The sequence below is a fragment of the Salvelinus namaycush genome, chromosome 2, assembly GCF_016432855.1.
Source record: "Salvelinus namaycush isolate Seneca chromosome 2, SaNama_1.0, whole genome shotgun sequence".
In the NCBI taxonomy this organism is placed as follows: Eukaryota; Metazoa; Chordata; class Actinopteri; order Salmoniformes; family Salmonidae; genus Salvelinus; species Salvelinus namaycush.
In genome coordinates, this window is record NC_052308.1 from 36,505,946 (window position 1) to 36,520,837 (window position 14,892).

General features: G+C 41.8%; 1 protein-coding gene across 1 annotated transcript in view; it reads left to right on the forward strand.

Moving 5' to 3' along the window:
- The first annotated feature begins 1,122 nt into the window (after positions 1–1,122).
- Positions 1,123–14,892, forward strand: part of dnai1.2 (dynein, axonemal, intermediate chain 1, paralog 2) — a 31,850-nt gene continuing 18,080 nt past the window's right edge. Inside the window, exons 1-15 of the mRNA XM_038965174.1 lie at positions 1,123–1,164; positions 4,599–4,694; positions 4,920–5,000; positions 5,187–5,301; positions 5,643–5,776; positions 5,900–5,959; positions 6,073–6,198; positions 6,370–6,454; positions 6,557–6,674; positions 6,848–6,891; positions 6,972–7,219; positions 7,390–7,479; positions 9,680–9,767; positions 9,861–9,940; positions 13,548–13,696. Of these exons, the coding sequence (XP_038821102.1) occupies positions 1,123–1,164; positions 4,599–4,694; positions 4,920–5,000; positions 5,187–5,301; positions 5,643–5,776; positions 5,900–5,959; positions 6,073–6,198; positions 6,370–6,454; positions 6,557–6,674; positions 6,848–6,891; positions 6,972–7,219; positions 7,390–7,479; positions 9,680–9,767; positions 9,861–9,940; positions 13,548–13,696 (1,556 nt within the window). The remainder of the gene's footprint in view (positions 1,165–4,598; positions 4,695–4,919; positions 5,001–5,186; positions 5,302–5,642; positions 5,777–5,899; positions 5,960–6,072; positions 6,199–6,369; positions 6,455–6,556; positions 6,675–6,847; positions 6,892–6,971; positions 7,220–7,389; positions 7,480–9,679; positions 9,768–9,860; positions 9,941–13,547; positions 13,697–14,892) is intronic.

A 14,892-nucleotide genomic window follows, 5' to 3' on the forward strand; every position in this document is an offset into this window, starting at 1 on the left:
CAGACCCTCCACCTCCAAATCGATCCCGATCCAGAGTACAGGCCTCGGTGTAACGCTCATTCCTTCGACGATAAACCTCGAATCCGACCATCACCCCTGGTGAGAAAAAAACCCAACTCGTCAGTGAAGAGCACTTTTTGCCAGTCCTGTCTGGTCCAGCGACGGTGAGGTCCTGCCTTACAACAGGCCTACAAGCCCTCAGTCCAGCCTTTCTCAGCCTATTGCGGACAGTCTGAGCACTGATGGAGGGATTGTGCCTTCCTGGTGTAACTCGGGCAGTTGTTGTTGCCATCCTGTACCTGTCCCGCAGGTGTGATGTTCGGATGTACCGATCCCGTGCAGGTGTTGTTACACATGGTCTGCCACTGCGAGGACAATCAGCTGTCCGCCCTGTCTCCCTGTAGCGCTGTCTTAGGCATCTCACAGTACGGACATTGCAATTTATTGCCCTAGCCACATCTACAGCCCTCATGCCTCCTTGCAGCTCTTTAATGTCCTAAGTTTTCAAAACTGTGACCTTAAATGCCTACCATCTGTAAGCTGTTAGTGTCTTAACGTCCGTTCCACAGGTACATGTTCATTAATTGTTTATGGTTAATTGAACAAGCATGGGAAACAGTGTTTAAACCCTTTACACTGAAGATCTGTGAAGTTATATGGATTTTTATGAATTATCTTTGAAAGACAGGGTCCTGAAAAAAGTTTATTTTTTTGCTGAGTTTATAGACACACACACATATATATATATAGAGAGAGAAAGAGATATACTTAACATTTGTCTGGTATATTTTGATGGATCATTCAATCAATTTTACTCTTGGAGTGCATGCAAAAGGCTTGAAAATTGCCCTCCGTCAATATACCTTCATCAACAAAATGTAGGTTGCATTTGGAATATCACTACCATTGACATGCAAAGGACAGCTGGAGGCGCTCGTGCTCCACAAGACCCAGACCCGACATGTTCGTTGGCACGGCAACTGATAAACACTTGCAGCAGCTGGAGTAGAGTTACAGTTTGAAAACTTTTCATCTCTCTATTTAAAAAATTGTTGTATAGCGTTCGTTATCTATACAATAAAAGGGTATTTCTTATCAATAGTTTGTTATCTCTTGGACACAATGCCTGTAGCTCACAAGACAGGAGCTGTGAAATCCAAGCAGGTAACGTTAACGTTTTATAACGCTAACATTAGCTTTCGTTAGCTAATGTTTTAGCTAATAAGTTCGCTATTGCTGAATGCATGATTGTACAGTAACATACATTGTAACTACGTTGCTATCAAGTAGCAATAAGTGACTGGTTTGCTGATTAATGGCTGCATCTCAACGGTTTACAGTGGCTTCCATTCTTTGTTCCCTCTCCTTATCTGCATTTAGGTGAAGAAACTAAAGTTACTAGTAAACAGCTGACAGGGTGCTCCCAAGGTGATGCTGCTGAGTACGGCTGTAACTGACATTTTCTGCAATCAAAAGCAGAAATGTGCCTTAAATGATAACAAATACTGGCACAACCAGTCCACAAGGTTAAGCAGCAGCCCTCTTACATTCTTTGGGGAGAACCCTGAGAGGCAAATGTCTGGTTGCTATGGTCTACTCTGTTCTTTTCAGAAAATTGCAGATAAAGGAGAGAAGACAAGCAGACGAAGCCACTGACTGACTGTAGAATATTGAGATGCAGCCCTAGTGGATCATGAAACAAAGTAATGAAATATGTCTGTTTTGTATAGGGATCAAATGCTCAGTCCCAGAAGGCACCCGCAGCAAAGACTGCAAAAGTTGCCAGCAAGAAAAAGGTAGGTGGCTATTATAACTATACACAAATTTAATGACTACATTCTATTTGTGCCATTGGAAGCAGGTAAAACACTTCTTTCATTTGTGTTTCGTGTCACGTGTGCTTCGAAGTTGTTACATTTGTATCATTTCACCTCACCTGTGAAAGTGAAGAGGAAATCCAGCATCTCTGGAGGACAGTGGAAGTTGAGCAAAGGGGTTCTTTAAGATGAACCCTATTCGGTAAAAGCAACACCCGTAGCTTCAGATTCTAGGCCTACAGTCTGTTTTACTAATAGAAAATGACGGAAGTTTATGTCTCAAAATCGACTCTTATTGGTCAGATTTTTCTACCAATCCCGTCATGTTTTATGTTGTATTCCCATTTTGATTGGTCACTGAAACCATAGGAGGCAAGTTTGAAATACAGTGAGCTCCAAAAGTGTTGGGAGAATGCATTTTTTGTTGTTGTTTTGGCTCTGTACTCCAGCACCTTGGAATGATACAATGACTATGAGGTTAAAGTGCAGACTGTCAGCTTTAATTTAACAGTATTTTCATCCATATCGGATGAAAACGTTTAGAAATTACAGTACTTTTTGTACGTAGTCCCCCCATTTCAGGGGACCAAAATTGTAGGGACAAATGAGCTGATGTGTATTATAGTAGTCAAAAGTTTAGTATTTGGTCCCATATTCCAAGCACACAATGATTACTTCATTTTGGAGTCACTTTTATTGTAAATAAGAATAGAATATGTTTCCAAACACTTCTACATTAATGTGGATTCTACCATGACTACAGATGTAGTGCATTTGGAAAGTATTCAGACCCCTTGACCTTTTCATAATTTTGTTACATTACAGCCTTATTCTAAAATTGATTAAATTGTTATTTCCCCATGTCAATCTATACACAATACCCCATAATGACAAAGCAAAAACAGGTTTTTGGAAATGTTTGCAAATTAAATAAACCCCCCCCTGAAATATCACATTTACATAAGTATTAAGACCCTTTACTCAGTACTTTGTTGAAGCACCTTCTTGGGTATGACGCTACAAGCTTGGCACACCTGTTTTTGGGGAGTTTCTCCCATTCTTCTCTGTAGATCCTCTCAAGCTCTGTCAGGTTGGTTGGGGAGTGTCGCTGCACAGCTATTTTCAGGTCTCTCCAGAGATGTTCGATCTAGTTCAAGTCCGAGCTCTGGCTGGGCCACTCAAGGACATTCAGAGACTTGTCCCAAAGCCACTCCTGCGTTGTCTTGGCTGTGTGCTTAGGGTCGTTGTCCTGTTGGAAGGTGAACCTTCACACCAGTCTGAGGTCCTGAGCGCTCTGGAGCAAGTTTTCATCAAGGATCTCTCTGTACTTTGCTCCTTTCATCTTTCCCTCGATCCTGACTAGTCTCAGAGTCCCTGACGCTGAAAAATATCCCCACATTATGATGGTGCCATCTCCATGCTTCACCGTAGGGATGGTGTAAGGTTTCCTCCAGATGTGACGTTTGCCATTCAGGCCAAAGAGTTCATTCTTGGTTTCATCAGACCAGAGAATCTTGTTTCTCATGGTCTGAGAGTCCTTCAGGTGCCTTTTGGCAAACTCCATGCGGGCTGTCATGTGCCTTTTACTGAGGAGTGGCTTCCGTCTGGCCGCTCTACCATAAAGGCCTGATTGATGAAGAAAATGTTTTATTTCATCTATTTTAGAATAAGGCTGTAACGTAACAAAATGTGGAAAAAGGGAAGGAGTCTGAATACTTTAACCTCATAGTTATTGCATAATTTAAAATCCAAAGTGCTGGAGCACAGAGCCAAAACAACAAAAAATGTGTCACTGTCCCAATACTTTTGGCGCTCACTGTATATACAACCCTCCTTCATGTCTCTTTTCTGTCCTGAACAGTCTTTTTTTTATCTCCAGTTTGGCATTTCTCTTATGATGCGGTTCACAGAAGCACTGACAAATGTGTTGACTTGACAACTGCGTCTGAGTTTTGAACAAACCTTTCCCACTTTTGTTCCATGCTGGCTGAAGACCTAGCTAGCCAGTAACTAGCTAACAGTAGACACAAAGGGGAAACATATAAGTATCTTTGCCATAGATGGGGTAAACTTGTAATGATATATGCTGACATTTGCCTACAGTAAATTGTTGGCACCAATAGAGTAGCCATCTCGTTATATAAACCACGCCCCTTTGCAAACACGCCTTGTCTGATGTTGGTTACAAGGAGTGCATTTTTTATGTTATCAATAAAGATGCACTTTTAACAACTTCCACTGTCCTCCAAGAGTTGCTGAATTTTCTCTTCACTTCAGTTTGCTCCTCACATAATGCATCTTTCCCTTTGCACTTCACCTGTTAGAACCACGACCACGGGTAAGTCTTTTCTGCTTTGTGACCATAGTTGCGCCTTTACGATGCAGTAAACTGCTCCTCTCTAGCCAAAACCTATCGAAAGTTATGACTCATTTACTGAAGCTAAAATGTTTCTTTCTTCGCGGGTCACATTTTATTATAATAATTCAACGTTATAAACTAGCCTTCTTGCGGGCTGCTCACTATTTGTTTGATAAGAAACAAACATGTCGAGCCATAACTTAGATGGCACTGAAAGATAGGAAAAGGGCTGGATAGCTACTCTAGGAGATCAAAGACACTCATTACTAAAGCACCAGTGCTACCAATGAAAAAGTTCATTCAGAGCCCTGTATCCACATGATCACATCGTTAGCATTAGGCAAGCAATATAGCCTATGTCCACTTTTTTTAGTCAGACAAACATGTTGGTTATGTCCGTTTGGTCATGTTTTTTTGGTCAGGATGAGGAGGATGGAACAGAAACGGGTGAAGGAGATGAGTGGATGCAAGGGAAGACTCTGATCAAGCCACTTGACCAGCTGGATCTCACCGAGGCTGTGAGTTTACTGTAGCTGGACTGTGGTGTCTGGAATCCTGACATGGCACCAAACAGAGCCAGACTGTAATTGAGTCATAAAGGATACACAGAATAGTTCTGACCACAGATACTGTATAAGTAACTTCTTCTTCATAAGACTTTAAGGTTCTGGCTCATTCATTTACCAGTTGTATGTAATGTTTAGAAGTTGTTTGATGTACTGTATCTTTTTTCACTTAACCAGGAGTTAAAAGAGGAATTCACCAGGATCCTGACTGCAAACAACCCACATGCCCCTCAGAATATCGTCCGATACAGCTTCAAGGTAAAGTATTATAGTAACCTCCAGTCTAATCCATGATTTTATGAACAACTTCTCCCTTCTTCCTTATTGGGTCCATCATGTAATGGATATTAATGTAAACAAACAAGATTTTCAAGATACCTTGTATGATGGATACACATAAGCATTATCCAATGTAAATACATGTGTATCATTGTCTTCTCTCAGGAACGTTCATACAAGCCAATCAGCAGTGTGGATCAGCTGGCTGTCCACTTTGTGCTGGAGGGTAACCTGTTGCACCAGGACTCAGATGAGGCACGCAGACAGAGGGCCAAACAGGGCCTCCCTGAGGGTAGATAGCCAGGGCTTCAGGAATTTTTGTGTGATCAAATATGCTGCCTTTACAAGAGCAAACGTTTGAAATAACTTTGAATGTAACATGAGATGTTGATTATTATTCCAGAAAAAGCCACAGTTGAGACCGCTGTAGCTGAAAAACCTGAGACTCCGGTAGGAAAGCACTTAATTTATTAACATACCAAGAAGTCTGTGAAATAGCCTACATTCAGTAATTTGAGTGACTCTTAAGTGAAGTGACCCAAACAAGAGTCGGAGACAAGATAGTGAAAAGTGTTCTCTGGTTCTTTCTTCTGGCTCAGGCTGCAGGTGGGGAGGATGCAGGGGATGTGGAGGAGGGCGGGGGAGAGGAGAGAGCTGACAGCGTGGAGTCCAAGGCTGGCAAGAAGGAGCAGAAAATCACCAACCAGTTCAACTTCAGTGAGAGGGCCTCCCAAACCCTCAACAACCCACTCAGGGTAGGTAGGGTAGGGCCAAGGCAGACTATGTTGCAAGAAGCATAAATTGCCTATAATATTGTAGAAGGGCAAATCTGTCTTGCGAAGATTGTCAAGACAATAATTCTCAGAATTCCTTCTCAGGAAAGGGGATGTCAGACAGAGCCCCCTCCTCGTGCAAACTTCTCAGCTACTGCCAATCAGGTGAGAAATACATCATTTTGAGTTTGATGATTCTTATTGTTTGCTGCTCCTAAACATGAACTTTATGAAGGCTAGTGATACAACAGGGTAACCTCCTCCTCCTCCTCCTGCAGTGGGAGATCTATGACGTGTATTTGGAGGTGCTGCAGAAGCAGGAGAAGAACAAGGAGAAGGCGAAAGCCGTCCCCAAGAAGGACGACGACAAAGGCAAGAAGAAGATGATGCTGGTGGAGACTCAGGTAAACCTCAAGTCAACAGCTATTCACTTTGACATGAAAAATAAACTATGACCCCAAGCCAATCAATTGGAGATAACACTTAGATAAATCGGACCCTCAATCAACAACACACAGACATTGTTGATCCCATTGAAGGTAGAGAACTGAAAACGTTCCCCGTTTTCCTCTCAGAGTGATGACATCACCAAAGTGGCCAAGGTGGCCAAGATCATCGAGCGGATGGTGAACCAAAACACGTTTGACGACATTGCACAAGGTAGGTCCTTCCTGTGTGTGCCATGTTATTTTACCTTGATACAAAACCTCCTGATAGTCTCTGCATGGTGACATGATATGAGATGTCACTTCCCTCTTTTAGATTTTAAGTACTTTGAAGATGCCTCTGATGAGTACCGGGAGCAGGAGGGCACCCTTCTCCCCCTCTGGAAGTTTCAGTATGACAAAGCCAAGAGGCTGTCTGTCACTGCCCTCTGCTGGTCAGTCTTCTCACATTACAACAACAACGACAATGCGGCTTTACTATCACTGAAACAGTTCTGATAGGTGTGTGGCTTATAGACAGTAGTTGGACCACTGGGAAAACCTGAAATCTTCGTAATATTTTTTGGGAAATGCATGAAATAATTATAGTCTCTCTGTTCCTCCATAGGAATGAAAGCTACAAAGATTTGTTTGCCGTCGGCCTTGGATCATGTAAGTACGCAAGGTATACCAAACCTGTACCCTTTTTTACTTCTTTCTCTGAGCTATCTTGACCCAGCTCTTCCACCCAGACGACTTCACCAAGCAGGGGCGGGGCATGCTGGTGTTCTACTCCCTGAAGAACTCCACTTTCCCTGAGTATATCTACCCCACGACGTCGGGCATCCTGTGCCTGGACATCCACAAGCACCTGCCCTACCTGGTGGCCGTGGGCTTCTACGACGGCTGCGTGGCCGTCTACAACCTCAAAGAAGAGACGCTGCAGCCCATCTATAAGAGCACCGCCAAGTCTGGCAAGCACACCGACCCCGTGTGGCAGGTTTGTGTTAGTTTGTGCATGTTCTGTATTTTGGATAACACTCACTGACGCATGATGTTCTAAGACTTTGTTTGTCTGTCTGGCTGTCTGTTTGTCTGCAAATCACTGTCGCGGATGTATGTTTTTCTGGGTCATTGTGCTAAATTATGTTTGTGGCATTTCTTTTTCAGGTGAAGTGGCAGAAGGACGACATGGACAACAATCACAACTTCTTCTCTGTGTCATCTGATGGCCGTGTGGTGTCATGGACTCTTGTCAAGGTGCTCGAGAAATACATTCACTTTCCTCAGTATGTGTGTTAATATATGCATGTCTGCTTGTGAGCATTTGTGCATATTTTGTATTAGGATCCCCATTAGCTGTTGCAAAAGCAGCAGCTACTCTTCCACAAGACATGACACATGACATAATACAGAACACTAATAGACAACAAATATATATATATTACAAAAGGCACACGTAGCCTACATATAAATACATACACACAAACTCTCTAGGTCAGATAGGGGAGAGGCGTTGTGCCGTGAGGTGTTGCTTTATCTGTTTTTTAAAACCAGGTTTGCTATGTATTTGAGCAATATGAGATGGAACGGAGTTCCATGCAATAATGGTTCTATATAATACTGTACACTTTCTTGAATTTGTTCTGGATTTGGGGACTGTGAAATGACCTCTGGTGGCATGTCTGGTGGGGTAAGTGTGTGTCAGCTGTGTGTAAGTTGTTTATGCAAACAATTTGGGATTTTCAACACATTAATGTTTCTTAGAAAAATAAGAAGTGATGTAGTCAGTCTCTCCTCAACTTTTAACCAAGAGAGACTGCCATGCATAGTATTTATATCAGCCCTCTGATTACAATGAAGAGCAAGACGTGCCGCTCTGTTCTGGGCCAGCTGCAGCTTTAAAAACATTAAATATGCGTTAATAAGTACAGTACGTGAATGTTCATGTGTGTGTACCAGTCAAACGTTTGGACACACCTACTCATTCAAGGGTTTTTCTTTCTTTTCTTTCTTTCTTTTCTTTATTTCTACGTTGTAGAATAATAGTGAAGACATCAAAAAGATGAAATAACACATATGGAATCATGTAGTAACCCAAAAAGTGTTAAACAAATCAAAATATATTTTATATTTTATATTCTTCAAAGTAGCCACCCTGTGCTGAGCACTTGTTGGCTGCTTTTCCATCACTCTGCGGTCCAACTCATCCCAAACCATCTCAATTGGGTTGAGGTCGGGTGATTGTGAAGGCCAGCTCATCTGATGCAGCACTCCATCACTCTCCTTCTTGGTAAAATAGCCCTTACACAGCCTGAAGGTGTGTTGGGTCATTGTCCTGTTGAAAAACAAATCATAGGTCCACTAAGCGCAAACCAGATGGGATGGTGTATTGCTGCAGAATGCTGTGGTAGCCATGCTGGTTGAATTCTAAATCAATCACAGACAGTGTCACCAGCAAAGCACCCCCACACCATCACACCTCCTCCTCCATGCTTCACGGTGGGAACCACACATGCGGAGATCATCTACTATGCGTCTCACAACAACATGGCAGTTGGAACCAAAAATCTCAAGTTTGGACTCATCAGACCAAAGGACAGATTTCCAGAGGTCTAATGTTCATTCCTTGTGTTTCTTGGCCCAAGCAAGTCTCTTCTTCTTATCGGTGTCCTTTAGTAGTGGTTTCTTTGCAGCAATTCGACCATAAAGTCCTGATTCACGCAGTCTCCTCTGAACAGTTGATGTTGAGATGTGTCTGTTACTTGAACTCTGAAGCATTTATTTAGGCTGCAATTTCTGAGGTGCGGTTAACTCTAAATGAACTTACCCTCTGCAGCAGAGGTAACTCTGGGTCTTCCTTTCCTGTGGCGGTCCTCATGGGAGCCAGTTTCATCATAGTGCTTGATGGTTTTTGTGACTGCACTTGAAGAAACGTTCAAAGTTCTTGACATTTTCCGGAGTGACTAACCTTCATGTCTTAAAGTAATTGTAGCTGTTCTTGCCATAATATGGACTTGGTCTTTTACCAAATAGGACCATCTTCTGTAAACCTACCTTGTCACAATACAACTGATTGGCTCAAATGCATTAAGAAGGAAAGAAATTACACAAATGAACTATTTCAAGGCACACCTGTTCCAGGTGACTACCTTATGAAGCTGGTTGAGAGAATGCCAATAGTGTGCAAAGCTGTCATCAAGGCAAAGGGTTGCTACTTTGAAGAATCTCAAATATAAAATATATTTAGATTTGTTTAACACTTTTTTGGTTATTACATGATTCCATATGTGTTATGTCATAGTTCTGATGTCTTCACTATTATTCTACAATGTAGAAAAAATAAAGAAAAACCCTTGAATGAGTAGGTGTGTCCAAACTTTTGACTGGTACTGTAAGAGTATTTTTGTGTATCAAATTGTTCTCACAGTAGTTTTGATGTGGGTTTGAATGGTTGCAGAATGAGCTGGTCTTCACAGACATCATCAAGCTGTCGTTGGCGGGAGCTGTGTCAGAAGGACCAGAAGGCGTGCAACTTCCCATCATGGGTAAGACCTGTCATCAACTGATGCATCATTTCAACACTGTTTGATACCTGTTAGGATCATTGAAATATTTTGACAATGTTTGTCGTCCCGCAGCTTGTGGAACATCCTTCGACTTCCACAAACAGATTGACTACCTCTTCCTGGTTGGCACGGAGGAGGGCAAGATTCACAAGGTGAGAAGACATTAAAACATGGTCCCCAGTCATGTATCCCCCACTGACTATTGCTGTGTTCAGCCACTCCAAAACGTTTACTTATTTTACGGCAACTTAATGAGATATGAATTGTCTTGGGTGTCCTGACCGTCTGCTAGTTGCTCGTCTGAGGAATCAAATGGAGTCTTGTTCTGTTGTGTTTGTAGTGTGGTGTGTGATATCCTGCTTGGCCACAGAAGCAATGCCTTCTCCTTGTCTCTCAGAGAGTGAGGAAGTTCTCTCATTAGCACTAGGCTTTGGGCTTGGCACAGCCTCTTCCCAGCGGGCTGTAAAGCACCACTCTGAAGTGGTGCTTTACCTCTATCTCCGCTCTCAACGGTGCAGCCCTACAACTTGTTTAGTGGTTTTTCGGGGGCTCAGAGGGAAGGCTTTTTCGAATGCTAAATTTAAGAAGAGGAGTAGTCACGGCGATTGGCATAATTTAAACACTGTTTTTTTTTAAAAATTAAAAAATGTTTTACTGTATTTGTCAGTCTATGCTAGGCTTGTTAGTCTAGGAAAGGCTTGTCAGTCTAGGCTGGCGCTCTGGGAGGCCCTCTCACGCGGTGCTAAGCATTTAATGAGAGCCAAAATGAGGGCAGAGCCTCCAAACCTCTCCCAGATTTGCTCATTAACAGCAGACAGCTGTAGTTTTTGGCTGGCGTCCATCCTCATTTGGCCTTCTCACACAAGTGTCTATCCAGCAGTGGTGCAAAGAGACACGCTACTGTGAGGTTCTGAACACATTCCACACACACTGAAGCAGAGTTCTACAGGGGATCTTTTTTTTTGCCTCAATCTAGACGGGATGACGGATTCAATAAGGTTCCATCGCTCTCAGCTACAGCTTTGAGACAGATTGACTCAATCTCACACACACAGACAAACGCCTTTTAGAAGCCCCTTCTGCCACAGCCACGCAGAGCCTCAAGTGACAGGCAGCTCAGTATACTCTCTCTAAAGGCTATGCTAATTGTGAGCCTTAGCCCACTGTGTTAGCTAGCTAGCTCCCTGCAATGTTATGGTTCGGGAAGCGCACATGCTAATGAAGGGTTTTGGCTGATTGCGAGCTCGCTGTAGCAGTGTGTCATCAAAGGCCCATTCTGATTTTCCAGATCTTGCTGACTGTGCAAGCTCATTAGTGTCTCTTCAGTGTCTCGTTGTTGTGGCGTTTTTGCAACATCGGGTGGGAGATGGTTTCATCACACACATGCACTGGGGTCTAAGTCACAATAAACCTACAGTATTTAGTGTTTAATATGCCTACATGAAGGGTTTTTGAAAACTCTACATTACATTGTAATGAAGGCCTTTTATGTTGTACAACAGGGGTTCCAAAACGTTTTCTCCCAGGCCCCCCTTACAGCATTGGAGAACATCCTGCCACGTTTATCTCTATGGGCATAAGCACTGTAAACAAATGTAGGTTTTAAAGCTTATTTCCTGCAATTCTACACATTTTGTCATGAGGTGCAGAGAATTTTCAGTTTTAAAGCAAATTTTCTTGCAATTCTATACATTTTGCCATGTCTAATGTGTATGCATGTGATATTTGGGTGACACAAACATTACAACAAAATCTATGGGCAAAAAAAACAAGCTAAAAAAATGTTAGCTGACATGGGCAAGTTGATCTGGACATTTCTGACAAGTTGTAAATAGCTCTCTAAGGTATGCAATGACTGACATGACAAGAGAATTATACTAGTGCATTCTACTATTACAACTTTCAAGAGTAAGTTGAAAGCCGCGCCCCGCCCCACAGTTTGGGAACCACTGTTGTAGAAGATGCTAAGACGTTCATCAGGCTCATGATCGTGTGCTCTATATCAGGATAAAATTGAGAGAAAAGATCATAGGTGGCACAGGAGTTTCAAGTTTGGGGAAACTATCTTTTCACCCCCCAAAAAATCACCTTTAAGATAAAGCATGCATCTATCATCCCATTTGCAGACTAACGTAAAATAGCCTACTATTTCTAATGTGATGAGAAGATTGAATAGTCATAAATTAGGATTATAATATAACTAAATATTTGCAAAATAATTAGGTTCTGAACAATGCTTTTTTCTCTCCTTTGCACAGATTCAGAGCTCAGCCCTAGCTAGAGGATTTTTGGGGGGGTTCCGGAATACATTTTTTCATTTTAGAAACACATTTCATGCAATTCTACGACACTTTACATGACTGCCGACATATTAACAGAATCCTAATCTTTAACAAAAATGACAGGGTAGCCTGCTCTGCTGACAAACTGACAACAATAAAAACAACCTTGTCTTGAATGCAACCATATTGTACAATATGACGTCCATCTAGCCTGGAGGAGGAAATTATATTATCCTAAAATGACTTTCCAGTGGCACTGACTCACACAACGAATGATAAAGACAGTGAATATGTTCTCCACTAGTGCTAATACGATGGGCAATAAGCCTACTGTTTCGTTCAATTTAAGAATTGAGAATTTTTGTAACTAAAGACAGATTATAGCTTTTACTCTCTTTTCTCTTTAGTGTTTGTCCCGCGATTGTATTTTGAAATATTGCGATAGCCCTAGGACTATTTTAGATGCATTTCACTGACAGCCGCACTCAACAAACAGCTATGCACTTGTGATTTAAAACAATCCACAGCTATTTCTTAAAAGAAGCTAATGACCCTCTGTGGATAAATCATGCTCTCTGGTGTAGTAATTTGAATGATTTAAAAAAGTTATTTGTATCATTTATATTATAATTTTATTTATTTATTCATAGATAGGATTAATTATAGCTAGCTCCTTGTCTCCTCCTTGTTAGCTCTAGCTAGCTCCTTGTCTGTGACACTTTTTGATTCATGCAAACTCGCACAAATACACACACACCCACACACACAGCTATGCGTGTGATATCAGTTCCAATCTGTCACCTCTTGTTGGAAAACAGCCAACTCCGGGAGCTCTTGGGAAAAATGTAATATCTCTGCTGTGATTTATTCACTACATATCCCCTTATATAACAACCCCACTGGGCACAGACATAAGTTCAACGTCTATTTTTATTTACATTTGGTTGAGTTGTCAACTAACACGAAATCAACAAAACATGTCACCATGACATTGGATGTAGGTTAAAAAAATAAAAAATCCCTTACGTTGATGACTTTTTGCAAATCCAATCTGTTTTCCACGTTGATTCAACCTCCTAATAATGAATGTCTTTGTTGAAATGACGTGGAAACAACGTTGATTCAACCTCCTAATAATGAATTTCTTTGTTGAAATGACGTGGAAACAACGTTGATTCAACCTCCTAATAATGAATTTCTTTGTTGAAATGACGTGGAAACAACGTTGATTCAACCAGTTTTGCCCAGTGGGGGACATGCCATTTAGGCCTGGGCTGCATTTTGATTTATCCCTTTAATTTAACTCTGATACTTTCTCTGTGCTTTCACTCCTATCATTCTGTCACCATGCAAATGATGTAGCTTGCAATAATAGTAGAGAGCAAGTTTGGTTCACAGCTACAGTATTATGTCTATCTGGAGTGGTTTATGGGGGAATGTGAGGACTGACTCCATATTATTGCCGTGTCATTTCCAGTGCTCCAAGGCTTACTCCAGCCAATTCCTGGAGACCTACAATGCCCATAACATGGCAGTGGACGCAGTTAAGTGGAACCACTTCCACACCAAGGTCTTTATATCCTGCAGCTCTGATTGGACCGTCAAGATCTGGGACCACACCATCAAGTAAGTCTACTCACCATCACACTATTGTGCCCACCCGAATCAAACTATGCTGTCTCTGATATTTATTTTCACATTGGCCAGCTTAGATTAGAGGAGTAGCTAAATTCAAAAAGGTCTCGCTGTTCCAAATCTATGTCAGGCTATAATTCTGGTTTTAAAATGGCACCTCAAAAACATCAATTTGATCCCTGGGGGCTCTATTTTTGGCTGCCACTAAGGAGGCACAAGTTAGTTTCCAATTTTATGATGTAAAAACTGGCGGCCTGGCATTTTCCAGCTCCAACGTCAGGTTCCGCAGTTTACCTGTCTAACATCAGCTCGATTGCGCTGAGGTGGGAGGGGTGGCAATATCTGAGGCCTGTCCTTAAAAACAAGCACAAAATAGAAAATGTCATAATGCGCTAATTGGAAGTTTTAAGGCCCAAAAAAAGCAGGTCTTAACGGTAACGCATGGATTTTGAGAGCGGATGTGCAGCCTAGCCAGCCATGACGTGCAGTGCACATGGTGATTCTCGTTTTTAGAAATATAAAAAACTATTGGTTTCCCCCCATTTTGTTTCATTTGATTAAATACCAAGCATAGCCTACCCTCCCCTTAATCAAGAGTGGTTTAGCAGCATCACATAGGTTTGTCTTTGTATCCTGGCCATTAGCCAAAAGTAGCCTATGAATAAAGGGGTTTTAAATGGTCTACTGAGTGCTTCAGTTCACATACCTGCATTTCACTTGTTCAAGTAGGCATCCATCTCCATTTTCAAAGAGCGCCCCTCGCTCGATTACCAATGACACGTACTTCCAAACTATTCAGTCCTCCGGTAATGCCATATCAATGGGCAATTTTTTGGAGAATCAGTCTCGCACTTAGGCAACGATACAATTGACAGGAGCCAAGTATTTTGTAGACGTGCAAATGTTATACGTAAAGACATTTAGGCCTACTTGTGCACACAGTGCCATGGAATGAGAAAGTGATTTATGACATCATGCTTCTGACCCAATCCTATTTAGAAATATTGTTGTTGGTTTAAAAAACAGATTGATTGTTTTTTGTTGAATTTGATTAAAAACCAAACATATTAGAAAGATTCACCTTCCATGGGTTTATGGTGAGAACGTACTGTACATGGCTCGAATGCAATTTTGTCTACTATTTCTGGAGATGTGCAAATGTGGTCTGTAAGATTATTCTATGATGT